Below are 16,388 nucleotides of genomic sequence, written 5' to 3'. Positions count from 1 at the left end.
GATAACTAATGTAATAACTAACGTCATATTTTCCACTTCCATTCACTGAGCCTCCCCTGAAACTGCTTGGATCCCCCCTGGGGATGCCTGCCTCCCACTTTGAAAACATCTGGTTGTTTAGCCTATGCCACTCTATAAGGCACATAATAAAACAAGTGCAGATTTGCAATAGCTGCGACCACATATGCAAATTATCAAAATGCAGGATGGCAGGGGGTCAGTGGGCAGGGGCAGCCCACCCTACTCTGCCTCTGTCACCCTGCATTTCACCCCCCCCCCCCCCTCCACCGCCCCCTTTTAGCCAATTGGCATGAACACAAACACCTCCATGTACTCGTCCAGACACTCCTTCTGGGTCAACAGTGAGGAGCTGACACACACACACACACACACACTTGACCTCGGGCGAAAACTGTGGCCGCTAAAGAGTGTGGTGAACATTTTGTGGACCAACCGACCGACCTACTAAAGAGTTCAGATGAGGCTGTGTGGCTCTGTGGCTTGGTGCTTCAGTCCCCGGAGGGGCTGTAGGAGCTTACCTCAGTGACACTGATCCCAGGTCTGACTGGGATCACTCTGACAACCTTACCAAAGCAACTCTGGGGGAAAACACATGACATTTGAGATTTGACACCAGTGAACCATCAATTAAAACAGCTAGAATATATGAATGAGAATCACTAATGGTATCAGAAGTAGCCTACATGCACGCAGATATGCTACTACAGGACCTCATGTTCAGTAGCCTACAACACAGTAGATCATCATAGGGCAAATGGAATAAATCTCAGTGGGGCATGAAATCGGCCTAAATTCTGTCTTTTGTAGGATACCATAATTTTGACTAAGAGTTAGGTCTGCCAATTGGTTGATTCTTGATCAATACCTGTATTTTTCTTCAGGGAGGCGATTTTAAATCTGTTCTAATAGAAATGCAGTGCATCAAGGGAAGGTTCCATTCAGTAATTCCAGCAGTGTCCAGCAGAGTGCAATTCAATCACAAGCTGCCACAGTCTTGTCTTGGGGTAGTTCAATCTGCTGGAGAGGTTTCACACTGGAAATTAAATATGACAGTGTTGCTTGATGATGCATGAAAGAGTCTCTGCTGCTGCTGGGTCCATTGAAGCAGCACCATGAAACTCAGCAGTATTGTAACTTGGTATTCTATTTTTAAAGAAAGTAACTGTATTCCGAATACCACCAGTTCAAATTGTCACTTTAATGGAATAGTTACTCCTATTTTAACTACTGTATTCTATACATATTCAGTTGCTTCCCAACCCTGATTGTAAGGCACTTATACTTATATGTATGAAAGTGAGTAAATGTCATACTTTTTAAACAATTAAATCATCTATATCTTACCAGGTGCCTGAACTCAAAAGGAGAGACAGTCTCAATAACGTCAGCAATAACGCTGTTTCCTACTCAGACCCAGAGCTGCAGGCTCCAGTCGCACATTAACACATACTACTGTATTTTATATATATATATTTTATCAGACTAAACAAACACATGAGCTTGCTTCTGATTCAGATGAATAAGGTGAATGTTATCTTGTCCAAACAAACTCACAGCTCATGGTTGCACAGTTTATGGTTTTAGATAAGAGGAAATGGCACCTACAGTAATGGAGCTGATATCCTACCCTTAGCTAGCCAGCCAATGATTTATTATTTATTACTTGATTGAGTGATTATGATTTTCAAAATGCTCTACAGTGTCACTTTAGTCAAATATGTTTGTTGCCATACAGATGGAGAGACTCAGGTCCCTCAGAACCAACTCACTTAAAAGGTTCTCTACTATCTGGGACCCGTTTTTGGCCTACTTTGACGAGGTCAAGAATGACTAGTGACTGAGGCTAGAGGTGACGGATGGCGGCTGGTATCTCATGGACCCCTTACGTGGGATCCCATCCTATACACGTCTCTTGTAAACACATGGGCACTTTGTGAGGCTGGTAGCACATGTATGTTTGTTTTTGTTTTTTCTTTTCATCCCCTGTGTCTGAGCCTGTTTGTCTTGTATATTGTTGTATATTGTTCTATAAAAAATTGGAAAACAAATTAAAAAAAGTATATGTTTGTTGCCAAAAGCTGGCTAAAGGAGAGGGGTGGGTTTTTTAACCTTGATTTTCAACTGCAATGTTGGTTTGTTGGTTCTCTTGGAAACTCTGTTAAAAACACACACAGTTACACACCGTGCAGCAACATGCAACCAGCACAAAAAGACGCCAGGTCTAGAGAAATATACGTTTCACTTTATTTAAAAAAAACTTGTGACTTGTGACTGTTGAGCTGTGTTGCTACTTGTTTGTCAATAATATGTTGCATTACATGCAATGAGCGCCTGATGTTGTCTTGTGTCTGTCTCTATAAAACCTGTCTGATCTACGGCTGATGGTACTCCGATACAGGCTATAATAGCTGATGGTATCATTTGGAAGAGGAGAGAAACCCATGGTTTGGAACTTGGCTAAAAATAATAACCAAAAACATATTGACGGGACCTATTAAGATCTTGCGCTGGATTGCATGATTCAGAATTTTCCCCAAATAAATTGGATAAAAGGTAAAAGTCTGGGAAAGGGGGCCTACAGTATACCTGGACCTATTAAAGGAGAAAGAAATCAAAAGCTTCCAAGAAATAAAGGACCAATGTAACTTATCAAATCAGGACTTCTACAGGTATCTGCAATTGTGACACTATCTAGAGAAAATCATCAGAAAGGATAACCTGGGCAGGACAGAAATGGAATTGATCAACATCTTTGTCTCAGCATATAGATCAGAAACAGAAGAAAATTAATATCAAAATTGGAAAACTTAAAAGGAAATGATGCAGTATATGTGAAATTAATAGTATACAGTGGAAAAGGACATGCTCTCTATCATGGAGAGAATATGCATGGAAAAACATCATGCGTTTTTTTTTATAACCGCATGCACAGAAGTATTTGGATATACAGTAGGGATGGGATGTTGGAGACTATGTGGTGAGGATAGGACAGATCACTTTCATGTTTTCTGGGGTTGCCCGTTGGTTATTCCTTAAGAAAAGTATGGAAAACGTATTAAGGGCAGAGCTTCCACTTGCCTTTGAAGTATTATACTTGGGAAAAATACACAATGTACTTGCTGGAACTGGAGAGAAATATATGTTTAAAATTATGTTAATTGCAAGCCAAAACAAAACAGACTAAAAATTGTCTGAAAGCAGATACCTACCTGATTCCACCTAAGGTGGAAGATTGGATTGATGTAGTACATAAAATATATATAATGGAAAAGCTGACTTTCTCATTAAGATTGGAACAAGATCAATTTAATGGTTTTTAGGCAAACTGGATTGAAATTATGTGAGGCCAATAAGATCTGACTTTACATGACAGAGTTGTAAATAGCCTACAGATGTGAAGAAGAGTATCAAAATTCCCCACATTCCAACCTACAATGTTCTTACTTTTATTTTATTTTTCTGTTTTTCTTCTTTTGAAGACCAAGAAGAGATGTCGACATTTAGTCTATAGATAAATAGGGTATATTACACATAAGACCGAATGGAGATATGATACAGAAGTGAATAGACGTATATAAAGAATATACGGTAGTCATCTGTTTCATTATATATAAAGAAATGTATACAAGAAAACATATATTTACAGATATAATGTGACTTTATTGTTTCAATAAAAAGAAATTTGAAAAAAACAAAACAACTTTGCAGCATACAACACACATACAAATAATGTATTTTCTTTCCTATTTTGCAGGCTATGCCATTGCAGCATTAATTTCCAACAGTGATCCCGCCTCCATTTCATTATCATGATGATAATAATAATAATAATAATAATAATAACTTGTTAACTGGTGATGTGTTACAGGCACGCTGCAGCGCTGCTTGACCTTAGAAACTCTCGGCTAGTGGAATCTATTCTGTGAGGAGTGTAGTGTTCCAATCTTAAGAAATAAATATGTACATTCAAAAGAGCCATCCATTCGATAGACTTCAGTAAAAATAGACATTATGTAGTTCAATGATTCTGATTGCACAAGGTCTGACATCCACTGTGTCCCACGATGCATTTCTGCAACACACGGGTGTAGTCCTTCACCCCTCCAGAGTCAGTGCATGCAGGCACTTGTAAGGTTGAATTCAAATGGTTCTTCTAAGCCCCTAGCGAGTCTCTCTTTGATCCTATTTTGCAGTAAAGGGTCAAGGAGACAATCATGGCACAAACCTGCGGAGGGAAAGATATCACCATCAGGGATAAAAAAATAAAAAAATAAAAAAATAAAAAATAAAAAAATAAATACATAAATACATACATACATACATACAAAATAAATAAATAAATAAATAAATAGGAAAGTAAAAATGTAAACAAACAAAATGGCTAAAAGATTTACCTCCAAAACTGCAATTCCCAGTGCCACTGCCGCAATAACAACCGTGTTGTCTTCTACCAGCTTCTTGAACTTTGGGAAGCAGCCAGTGATTGTCTGAGGAACAGAAAGAGACAAAATGGTGTTGTATCAGACATTTGGCTTCTTTAGCCTACTGTTTCTAAGTAGAGTAGAGAGTATTATGGAAGGTCTAAACTCACCTCCCTGATTTGTATTTGTGATATTAACACATTTAAAGTGATATGAGTCTTTTGGATTAAAAAAATACTATTGGATATGATATAGTAAGTAGTATAAAACAGAAGTAAATAACCCAAATGTATCTTTAGGATTACAATACATTAGTGTGAAGGCCCATACCGTGTTGGATATACTGCCAGCCACTGAGGCAGTACAGGCGCTGTCATTGCCTGGGCAGCACACTGATGGGTACTGATTCATGTTGTTGCTGTAAAATGGAGAGCCTGTGAAGTCGGTGTAGTTGTAGAATCCACAGCATTTCAGCTAACAAGGACACAGAGAGAGAGAGAGGATATATAACACAAAGCACTGGCCACATGTAGTGAAAAAGATTGTCTGTTTAGCATTTCATAATGTCCAAAAATTGAAAAGTGGTGGGGACATCAGGGCTCAGATGAAAAAACATTTGAACGGTCTTCGACATATCACAGTCAAACATGTGTCGTAAGGCCCAGAAACATGCCTTGAACCAGCCCTTCAGTCCTGGGCTGTGGGCGAACTCAGGCTGACAGTCACCTCGTAAGAGGAAAATTATTGGCCTCATTCCTCCTCTGATGGGAAAAATGTAATTATTATGCTATGGTAAAGTTGTTTTGAAATAAAGCTTGTAAACCTGCTGTGTTGTGTGAAATGCTTAATAAATTAGCTATGAAATAAAAACACGTGTAACTTGTAGTACTTCAAGCTAATGCAGTGATTCTCAAACCTTTTCACGCCAAGGACCCCTTCTGGTCCCCGGACCTCACTTTGAGAACCACAGACCAAACGCTATTCTGGTAGTTTTGCACTAATGCTTGTGTGTTTGGGTAATAAAACACTAATGTGTGTTTGGGTATGCAAATTGTGGTAAGGATAACTGTTGTGTGAGAGGTTTAAGAACTGGTTCAAACTGTCAATGAGATGAGAGTGCATCTGCAAAAGCACAACAACAAACAACACCTTGTTGCAGGAGAATAAAAAGTAGATCTCCGAGTCCTGTGAGATGGTCAAATTCCGTCTCTCATTTCCGTGCGGCAGGGCCAAACGTCAAGCATATTCCCAGCTTTAGGTCTTCTAGTTTCATATGGTATAAGAACCATCAAGCTAGCTTTACAAATGAGCCTCAGAAAGACTGTCATATCAGCCACATTGTTTTTTCTTCCAAATCCATGGTGGCCAAAACAAACAGGGGGCGGGCCCAAACTTGGCCTGTGGGCCCCAAATTGGTCAGCCATGATCTAGATGCCTCGTCCCTTATAAAGCAGATAGAATAGGAAGCCCAGGCCCCCCCTAGAAGCCACTTAAGTAAGACTAGACTAACCTAATTCTGACTAGCTCTGAGGGGACTTCACAATTGAAGGTACAGTCAGGCGATAGAGCGCTCACCCTACGTTAGGGAAGGTTACCCCAATCATAACTATCCTCAAGGGACATGTGAGAGTTTAGCTGCCTTTGGTTGTGGCCCTCTGTAGCCTATTGTTCACGGTTGCACTCCTCCAGGTCGCAGGTCAAACTAGTTCATTAACATTTTCGATACATTTTGGTTTAACACGTGTGCACAATGTGACATGACAGTCACACCTCTGCCTGTGCAGCGGGAGCAGAAGACAATCAACAGGCTTCATTTATTTCGGATGGGAGACTAGAACAACTCCCTTCATATGCGATTTCAGACGATGTAATGGGGGGATCGGTATAGGGTAGATGAGTATGGCAAGAAGAAAATGGCATTCTCATTTGTTAGTTCACATTTCTTGGTGCAAACTATTTTTCAGAACATTGTTTAACAAATTATGATTTTAAAAAGTGAAGGGGACAAACTCTGCTATTTGGAAAAAGTGGTGGGGACATGTCCCCAGTCCCCACTATAAATGACACCTATGCATACTAACGTACCGAATCCATTGTAACATTCCAGAGCCCGGTCACATCAGCATTGTCCCCATAGTCCTTCTTGATGCTTTCAACTGCCTTGGTCCCCAGCTTGTTGATCAAATCCGCTGCCTAGAATATAAGCACAGATTACTTTTTGCATTCCAATTACTAAAGCAAGTGTCAACTAAGAGCAGGCCGCCAAATACCCTGTGTGTGAAGAAGTTCCCTCATGACTTACCAAGGGTTTGAATACCAACATCACCACAGCTCCAGCAACCTCCGCTATGAAGACGATCAAGACTAGGACGAAGAACTAGAGGAAAGACAGCAATGTTTTATTAGCTGCTGCATTATGACACCAAGCCCGCTCCCACCACCCACTTTTCCCTAGCCCCGCCCACATTCCTTGCCTCCCCACCCCCCACATCCCCCTAGTAACTCCCCCTACCCACCCCTCGAATAGAGACAGTCCGCATGTCTGGGAACGCCCACAAAATGTTAAACGGCTGGCGCGCGAGTGGGGTAAAACCGCCCATATATCTCATGGGCTGACTCACCAAAAGACGGTGCTGCGGCTCTAAACTACAGGTTTGGGGGTTCTAGAGCAGAACACAAGACATCTGCTCAGATGTGCGTTTACTGCGGTGGTTAAATCCCCGATCGTGTCTGCCTTGGCTGGGCTATCAGCTAAATTCTAACTTTGCTGAATGGATAGAACGGGGGTTTTTACCCCACCCTGACCACGCCCCCAGCCAGGCTGAGCCAGCTAAACCAGGGTCTATGACGAGACGTGGCCTCAACCTATCCCGATTCGCTACAACTTTTGTATCGCTAGCTACGGATTTGTTTCCCCTAGCTCCTCCCCCTTTCTTGCCCCCCTCCCACCACCCACACGCCCCCTAGCCCCTCCCTATAGGTTGAGGCGATGTCTCGTCATAGACGCCGGGTTAGCTGGCTCAGCCTGGCTGGGGCCGTGGTCAGGGTGGGGTAAATCCCCCGTTCTATCCATTCAGCAAAGTTAGAATTTAGCTGCTAGCCCAGCCCAGGCAGACACGATCGGGGATTTAACCCCCGCAGTAAACGCACATCTGAACAGACGTCTTGTGTTCTGCTCTAGAATCCCCAAACCTGTAGTGTAGAGCCGCAGCACCTTCCTTTGGTGAGTCAGCCCATTGAGATATATGGGCGGTTTTACCCCACTCGCGCGCCAGCCGTATAGCATTTTGTGGGCGTTCCAACACATACCAACTGTCTCTATACCCACCCCGCGCATCCCGACTCTCTACACAACCTTCCTATCCCTAGCTATGGCCCCTTTTCCCTAGCTCCTCCCCTTCCTTGCCCCCCTCCCACCACCCACAGTCCTGCCATACAGTGTCTAGTCTCTATGAGCTCCATTTTGCAGCTGCCCTTTGACCCCCCAATACAAAGCAGCAGACGACCTACCAGCAGCAGCATGCACCTGCTCTCCCTCACTGCTCCACAGCAGCCTAGGAAGCCGATGACGAGCAGGACGCCTCCTATAGCGATGAGCAGGTAGCCCACGTTGAGGAGCTGGCTGAGCTCTGCCGGTGCGTTGTCGATCTTCTGGAGGAAGCCCAGGACAGAACCACTGTCCACCTTCACCCAGATCCCAACGCCCATGATGGCAGCGCCCGCCACCTGGAGGAGGGAGGCAGGGACAAGAGGGGATGGATGGAAGGGTGGAGGAGTGGAAGTGGAGGAGAAGAAAGGAGAAATGTTACAGATGATTCTCTTTCACAGAGGTATTTCTTGATCGCTTTTTTTCCTCCAGATTTTATTCCCCTATTTTCTCCCCAATTGTACTTGGCCAAGTCGCCCTGCTGTCCCGGTCGTTGTGCCACCTCCTCTGCCGATCTGGGGAGAGCTGTAGACTAGCACATGCTTCCTCCGATACATGTGCAGTCAGTCAGTCACTTCTTTTCACCCGACAGCGAGGAGTTTCACCGGCAGGACCTAGCACATGGGAGGATCACGCTATTCCCCCCAGTTCGCCTTCCCCCTGAACAGGCACCCCGACCGACCAGAGGAAGCACTAGTGCAGCGACACGGACTTGTACCCCACCGGCTTCCCACCCGCAGACACGGCCAATTGTGTCTGTATAGGAACATCTGACCAAGCCAGAAGTACCACTGCCAGGAATTGAACCCAGGTCTCAGACACCCCAACAGAGGTATTTCTGTTATTTCTGTTGAGGGCGGAGTGAATGACTAAATACACTCTTCCTAGATCTCAGTCTGCACGTAGCAGTTGACCAGTTGTGCCAAATAAACAAAACAGATATACAGATACATTATATATTTGTATATATTCAGTACATGACTGCCTGCCTGTGTGCTTCCTTCTTCACATGCAGGACATCGTTCTCATCCAGCACCAATACTCTGTCATGCATTTTGGATATGAAACACTGCAAAACCCACATTAGCTCATTTCTGTGTCACAAACTAATAAAGTTGCAATTTGTCTTTGTACTTCACTTGCATAATCTCCTAACTTTTTTCACATTGCAACTTACTATCTATCGATGCACGCAGCAACACAACACAATGTATATGATCATACAAACTGTATTATCTTTTGAATGATTTCTCGTTAGATATAAAACACTCTTAACTTACAGAGATGATGCCGTTAAAAGCAAACATCATGGCTTTGAGGAACCCAAAGCACCCCATAGTTGCTGCGGATTGTTCGACCTATAAGAAAAAGAAGAAGAAAGAGGAAACATGAGACAACACAGACATTGTTGAATCTGGTGGTTTTTTATATGACGTTGAAGTTTTCACAGTTTATTCCTCCATAAAGATGTTATCCATATTTAACAGCACCTTTTACAAGTCCAAGTTCATATATTTACACAGCGCTTTATCAAACGCACGTCTCAAAGCACTTCACAGAGGAAAGAGCTTAACTCTGTAGATCTAACATAGAACAGAATGATGTAACACAAACAGGTGACACACACACAAGTGACATGTAGTGTTTCTGTGCATACACTATCAATGACATGGTTGAGAGAGATCAGTGTATTCCTGAGTTTCACTGCGTCATTACGCTCTGCCAATTAGGTGACAAATTAACAGAGTGCTTTTGTATAAGTAAGACGCCGTTTGCTCTCTTTGAATTGTTACCAGGCGACCGGCATTCTGTCGGAGCGTGAGAGAGGTGGGTCGAGAGCAGGTAAACACCTGCCACTTTCCCAACTCCTCTCACCTTTTAACCCTCTTTGGAAGTAGAAAAACTTATCTTTCTCAAACACTCAGAGCGCCCTTGCCTTTGCTGAGGACATTTACTATTATGCATACCAGCGGACATGGAACTTGGGCGAGGGCTTTACAATTAAGAGTACAGAGGCAGTGGCTAAAGAGGTACACAGCCTCATTGTGTTTTTCATTAAAATGTGCAGGCGATGTGTCACTACGCAAATAAAACCATGGACCATGTAGTATGCAAATAATGACAAAGTTGCTCCCTAGCAACATGTATATTTCCCCCAGGCAACTCACATGAAGGTCAGCTGAATTGAAGAGTCTAAATTGCCCGTAGTACGGTGTATAATAATAGTATATGATGTAGGATATAGTATGCATATGATGTAGTAAGTTATGTATATGAAGTATGTACTGTATAATATGACCTAGTATAGGATGCATATGATGTGTACTGTATATTATGATGGCTGTGAAGTGCAAATCATGATGACAAATAGGGAAAAAAACAAACCAAAAAACACAACAGCTTGGAAATCACAACAACAAAATATGGTTGGTGGATGGATCGGTGGTGGCTGAGTTGAGTTCCCTGCCCCTCCCTCCCCCCCTGATATGTGAAGAGCTTTGAGTGTCTTGAAAGGCGCTATTATAAATCCAACCAATTATTATGATTATTTATGATGGAATCACAACCACAAATAGGAAAACACAGCAACTCACAGAAGACAACGGCAAATAACAAAACACCACAACTCACAAAACACACAATGGCAAATAAAACACACGACAACAAATCGGAAATCCCAACGGCAAAACAGAAACCACAACCACAAAGCAGAAAACACAAACACATTCACTTCTAGCAGAAAAGGTATCCAGCAAACCTACAGGGAATGTTCTCTGGAGGTTCCTTAAAGGTTCTCTGAATGTTCCTTAAAGGTTCTCTGAATGTTCCTTAAAGGTTCTCTGAGTCTGAAGGTTACATTTTTGCTTGCTTGTTTGTTGTCGTGATTTCTCTTTTGTTGCAATTTGTGGTGATTTGCACTTCACACAGCCACCGTAGTATATATACCGGTATATATATATATACTGTATATATATATATATATAGGTGTAGTGTAGTACCTATACCTCTATCTCACATCTCAAAAAAGCTTACAAACAACATTTGATGCTAGAAAACACCTGTATTCACTGATCCGACTCACCCCTAGGTTTTAATCTTTGTTGTTGCTGTCTTCGTATTGACGAATGAATGAATGTCTGTAAATGTAATTGTTTTTGTTAGGTCTGTAATATTGTATGTAGTGAAATTGAACATGTTCTTGTATAATTGTTTTTTGTTTAATGTACTGCAGAACAGGAACCTGCTGAAAACCAGTTTGTAACTGAGTCAGGCCAGTTAAATGTACATGTGAAATGTCATTTTTATCTCTTCCTGTATAAATAAAGTGAACTGAACTGAACTGAACTGAACTATACACTATGTATGATGTAGCATGGTTTGGGATGGTTTATAAAGCCCTCTGAGACCTGACTGAAATAAACTAGACTAGACTTCTCTTGCTACAACCTTCTCATTCCTCGAGAGAGACTTTCTCTAATTACATTCAAATTCAGAACTCTGTTTTATAATATGGGGAAGTGGATGGAAGGCAGGATACAAGAGGAACGAGCGATCTGGTGTCTTCATTTGCATAGAAAACCAGCCAGCCAATCAACCAATCCATCACATGACAGGGAAGTGCTTACAAACTTTATGGTCCTCCTACCTACACTCATTCAGCACCTATCAGGGACACGTTACAATGTAACAGCCCATTAACTACCTCTCTCTCTCTCTCTCTCTCTCTCTCTCTCTCTCTCTCACTCTCAGACACAAACACACAAACACACACACACACACACACACACACACACACACACACACACACACACACACACACACACACACACAGACACACACACACACACACACAGATACATAACAACCACCTACACACCACATGCACACAGTGGCCTATCTCCTCATCGCACTTCATTTGACCAGCCGTTTGTTCTCCCTGTGCTCCGGCGCTCCCAGACCTCCCAGATAGGGAGCAGAACAGTGGTCTTTGTGTGGCCTGATAACACAGACTAATTGTTATTCTGAACAACAATGACCGAGCAAAACACCCTGTTGTTGTGTATTGCAACAGGCTGTTTTTTGGAGAAGACCTGATTGGGCATGTCCTTCACAGGCCTCCATACACTGCTCGTTCATTGATGTATAAAACAAAACAGGAAGTGGCTTGTCAGTAATGTGACTCTGTGACCACAATGTCAGAGAAAAGCTGGCCATCATCAAGTTAATCATACATCTGGGGCCAGAGAGCAGCGGACAGGACGTCCTGAGCCTCGACTCCCCCCAACTCTTCTCTATCTCCTCAGCTGCTCCCACTTCCAACCTCTCTACACTAGTGTGTAGTCAGCCCGGTGATGCCTCTCTACACTAGTGTGTAGTCAGCCCGGTGATGCCTCTCTACACTAGTGTGTAGTCAGCCCGGTGATGCCTCTCTACACTAGTGTGTAGTCAGCCAGGTGATGCCTCTGCCTCTCTACACTAGTATGTAGTCAGCCAGGTGATGCCTCTCTACACTAGTGTGTAGTCAGCCAGGTGATGCCTCTCTACACTAGTGTGTAGTCAGCCCGGTGATGCCTCTCTACACTAGTGTGTAGTCAGCCAGGTGATGCCTCTCTACACTAGTGTGTAGTCAGCCCAGTGATGCCTCTCTACACTAGTGTGTAGTCAGCCAGGTGATGCCTCTCTACATTAGTGTGTAGTCAGCCAGGTGATGCCTCTCTACATTAGTGTGTAGTCAGCCCAGTGATGCCTCTCTACATTAGTGTGTAGTCAGCCAGGTGATGCCTCTCTACATTAGTGTGTAGTCAGCCCAGTGATGCCTCTCTACACTAGTGTGTAGTCAGCCAGGTGATGCCTCTCTACACTAGTGTGTAGTCAGCCAGGTGATGCCTCTCTACACTAGTGTGTAGTCAGCCAGGTGATGCCTCTCTACACTAGTGTGTAGTCAGCCAGGTGATGCCTCTCCACACTAACACTGTGTAGTCAGCCCGGTGATGCCTCTCCACTCTAACACTGTGTAGTCAGCCCGGTGATGTATTAACAGGCTGGAGTCACATGCAAATCACAAACAAAATGTCCCAGCTACAAGCGAGAAGGCACCCACAGCCACAGCGCACTAATGACTCAAAAATGACTTATTACCTTCACTTTGATTCAGCATTTAAAATACAGCATGAAAGAATGCTTCTGCGAGTTTACACCAGATTTACATAGTATGCAAATAATGTCATAAACAACATCCATCCTTGTATCCATTGTTCAAATGGACACAATGTGTGTCAACAGTGTGTCCCTCTCTGTAACAGAGGTATCAAAGCTTAACATCGGTGTACTTCAGCAAATGTTCATGTCATATTACTTGGTTGAAACGTTTTATGAAACATGTTAACAGAAACGACAATCTTTCTCCGCTAGCTTGCCGATGACAACATAAAGGCAAACAGATTGAGTTATATCTGTTGGCCGTATTAGTAATTAGTAGTAAGCAGTATTAAACCAAGCGGTATTTCCTCCTCACACTGATCTGACTGTCTCTGTGTGTGACTGACTGACCCAACATCCATCAGAAAACAGGGGGCAAATCTCAAAGGATGCCATTGAGAGGAGTAATTGCAGGCTGGAGCCTTTGGTCTCAGGAGACACACAATGGATCATTGTTGGATCCCTCCCTGGTCCTTACGTTGTCACGACACCGGAGTTCACCAGGAAGAATAAGCACACCTCCAGCCCCCAAAACACACACCACCAACAACAAGCCACCATATGGTACTGCTCTAGATGACAAGCGCTCGAAGTCAAGTCGTGGTTAACGCTTACTCACCTTTCAGAGGGGCTGTGGCAGGAAGTTACTGCCGGGGGGAAGTCTCTACCTTCACTCCGATGATGGAGGCTGTTGTTGCTGTGGGAGCAGAGTAAAATGTGAGATAACACAGGAGCTTGTTCCTCTCTTTGTCCTCTGGAAACGACCTACAATATTCCCTCTCTCTCCCTCTGTGGCTTCTCTGTGAGATGCTCTCTCTCCCTCTGTGGCTTGCTCGGTCAGATGTTGTGAGTGAACAAGCTCTGCTCTTATTTAGCTGCCACTTGGTTAGAAGTCAGGGGGAGGGAGGGGGAGCAGGTGGGCGTGACCAAAGCATCACCAGGGGGAGCGGGTGGGCGAGACCTAAGCATCACCATGGAGCAAAGGCTTGGCCCCTCCTCCACCTGAGGGAGCACCTGGCTGTCTGTAGCCAAGGCAATCTTTAACATGCGCACACATACAGTGTACGCACGCTTTGTTTGGAGGTGTGGATCTTGTGTGAATACAGCAACAACCAAATACCGCAACATTCCATGACAATGATACACGTCACTCCCTCCTACAGTCGGGAATCACAACCAGGGGCGTCATGCAAGCCAAAATTCTGAGGGGGCGACATTCGGCGGCGACCAAAGGTCACCGGATAAAGATTTCCGGCGGCGACCTAAGGTCTGAGTAGATCTGCACTGATTCAATCACTCTGCCCAGATAAGGTGTGATGAATCCACTCATGATTGATTGATTTATCTATCAATCAGGGAGGAGATACAGGGTCCCAAGAGCACGCACAAATCGCTTGAGGGACAGTTTCTTCTCACAGGTCACGAGACTCCTTAACATATACAAATAGTGTAGTAGCCGTACTGTACCGCACTGTAGATGCTACCATTATGTATGACTAATGTTCAATAGTATGTTTAATTAGGTATACGCTATTTGCACCTACCAGAATGTTATTATGTTTAATTATGTTTAAAGTATGTTCATGCCATTTGCACTATGGGCAGTGAATACGCCACTGTCTGTGGCGTGTCTTACTGCTTTATTGCTTGTTGCCTCTTGTTTTTTATTTATATATCTTTTTGCACTATGTTGTAACGGAGCCTACAGCACAAGAATTTCACACATGATACTTGTACTACGGAGTGACAATAAAAATCCTGAATCTTGAATCAAATCCATTTAGCTATTTCTAAAATGTTGGCCATTTGAAGCCAGATTTAGAGGAATATCTCATTTAAATTAACATTAGGATTAGACTGTTGTCATGTCATTATTAAATTTTAACCATCAATATTTTGCTCCTTTTCTCATTTGGGTAAATACTGTATATTTATTTAGAGATTTTGGTCAATTATTTGTGCTTTTATGGTTATTAGTTTAGTCACTCACTTCTACACTAGCTTCTACACTGCTGCACTTTTCTTGAAATATAGCAAAATCTTGCTTCACCCAAAATGTTATTCACATAAAAAGACTATTCACAATGCTAATTATCCATATAAAAGTGAGCAAGTGTCTGTTTCAATTTTTGTCCCACTGATGATGTAACAATGCCTATGACATCATCAGTGCTTATGACATCATCAGTGATGTCATAAGATGATTTTGGTCAATAATGATGTCACTGATGACATCACTGATGATGTCACAATGTCTATGACATCAGTGATGTCATCAGTGACAATTATTGACCAAAATCATCTTATGACATCACTGACGATGTCATAGGCATTATGACATCATCAGTGACAGTGATGTCATCAGTGATGCAAATGTACCGAGTTGAATCAGCACGGATTCCTCGTGAGTCCAGTTAGTCTAGGGAATCTGTGAGAAAAAATGACCCAACCTTAAACAAATTGCAACAGAAATTATTTGTGTTGTATTCAGCTCTTGAAACCTTCCAATTTAACATACTGAAAATCCCAGAAAATCCCAGTAGTGGAACATTCTCAAATTTGGCATTGTCTCCACAAAGGAGGTGATGTTTTCGGTGCTGTTTGTCTGACCGTTTGTTTGTCTGTTAGCAGGAGGATTACGGCAAAACTACTGGGCCGATTTTCATGAAACTTGGTGGAAGGGTGTAGCGTGGGCCAAGGAAGAACCCATTACATTTTGGAGCGGATCTGATCCGGGTCGGCTCAATGGAGGGGGCGGGGCTAGGGAAAATAGTCTGTTGCTAGGGATAGGAAGGTCGTAGAGAGTCTGGATTCGAGAGGTGGGTAGGGGGCATGGACAGGTGTATCGGGGGGGGAGTGTATGTGGGAGGTGGGAGGGGGTGTGGTCAGGAAAGGGGTGGGGCTAGGGAAAAGCTCTACCAAACATACTGTAACATAACAAAACAAAACATAAAAAATGTAAGTGTGGCTAATATGTTCTAATGTTACAGTTAGTGGAAAAGGGTGAGTTTTCATGCACATCTTGTTCCCTCAGACAGCCATCGCAAACCATAACTTCATAGTCATGTCATTCACGAGTCTCGCATTGGAGGCAATTTGATTTCGGCAAGGCACAGCGCAAGTTGTAGCTCAAACATGCAGATGAGTGGACAGGTAGGCTAAGTCTCCATATCCGAAGGTTATGGATAAGTTGACCGCCATTTATTGTCTGTTACCAATGACAGTCATTGTCTGTTACCATTCAAAGTAGGCTAGCTTATTAAGCACTTACTAGTTAGCTATAATAGGTATAGCTTAATAATAGCTTATTAAGATACTTG

The 16,388-nt window shown here is 43.0% G+C and overlaps 1 protein-coding gene across 1 annotated transcript; it reads right to left on the bottom strand.

Annotated features, from left to right (window-relative positions):
- Positions 1-3,680: 3,680 nt before the first annotated feature.
- On the bottom strand, positions 3,681-13,893 carry tspan34b (tetraspanin 34b). The gene is made up of 8 exons (XM_083649001.1): positions 13,688-13,893; positions 9,150-9,227; positions 7,953-8,168; positions 6,745-6,819; positions 6,528-6,635; positions 4,773-4,916; positions 4,416-4,508; positions 3,681-4,246 (listed from the first exon to the last, which is right to left on the bottom strand). The coding sequence occupies exons 2-8, from the start codon at positions 9,204-9,206 to the stop codon at positions 4,175-4,177; spliced, it is 765 nt and encodes a 254-aa protein (XP_083505127.1). The 5' UTR covers positions 9,207-9,227; positions 13,688-13,893; the 3' UTR covers positions 3,681-4,174.
- Positions 13,894-16,388: the final 2,495 nt, after the last annotated feature.

Source organism: Poromitra crassiceps, assembly GCF_964638095.1.
Source record: "Poromitra crassiceps genome assembly, chromosome: 13".
Taxonomy (NCBI): domain Eukaryota; kingdom Metazoa; phylum Chordata; class Actinopteri; order Beryciformes; family Melamphaidae; genus Poromitra; species Poromitra crassiceps.
This window is presented reverse-complemented; position numbering and strand designations above follow the sequence as displayed.

Coding starts and splice junctions, on each gene's coding strand:
- tspan34b (XM_083649001.1), bottom strand. CDS start 9,206: ATGGGGTGCTTTGGGTTCCTCAAAGCCATGATGTTTGCTTTTAACGGC. Junction 8,169..9,149: donor CTTTTAACGGCATCATCTCT/GTAAGTTAAGAG, acceptor TCCCTCCTCCAG/GTGGCGGGCGCTGCCATCAT. Junction 6,820..7,952: donor GCAGGTGCATGCTGCTGCTG/GTAGGTCGTCTG, acceptor TCTTTCCTCTAG/TTCTTCGTCCTAGTCTTGAT.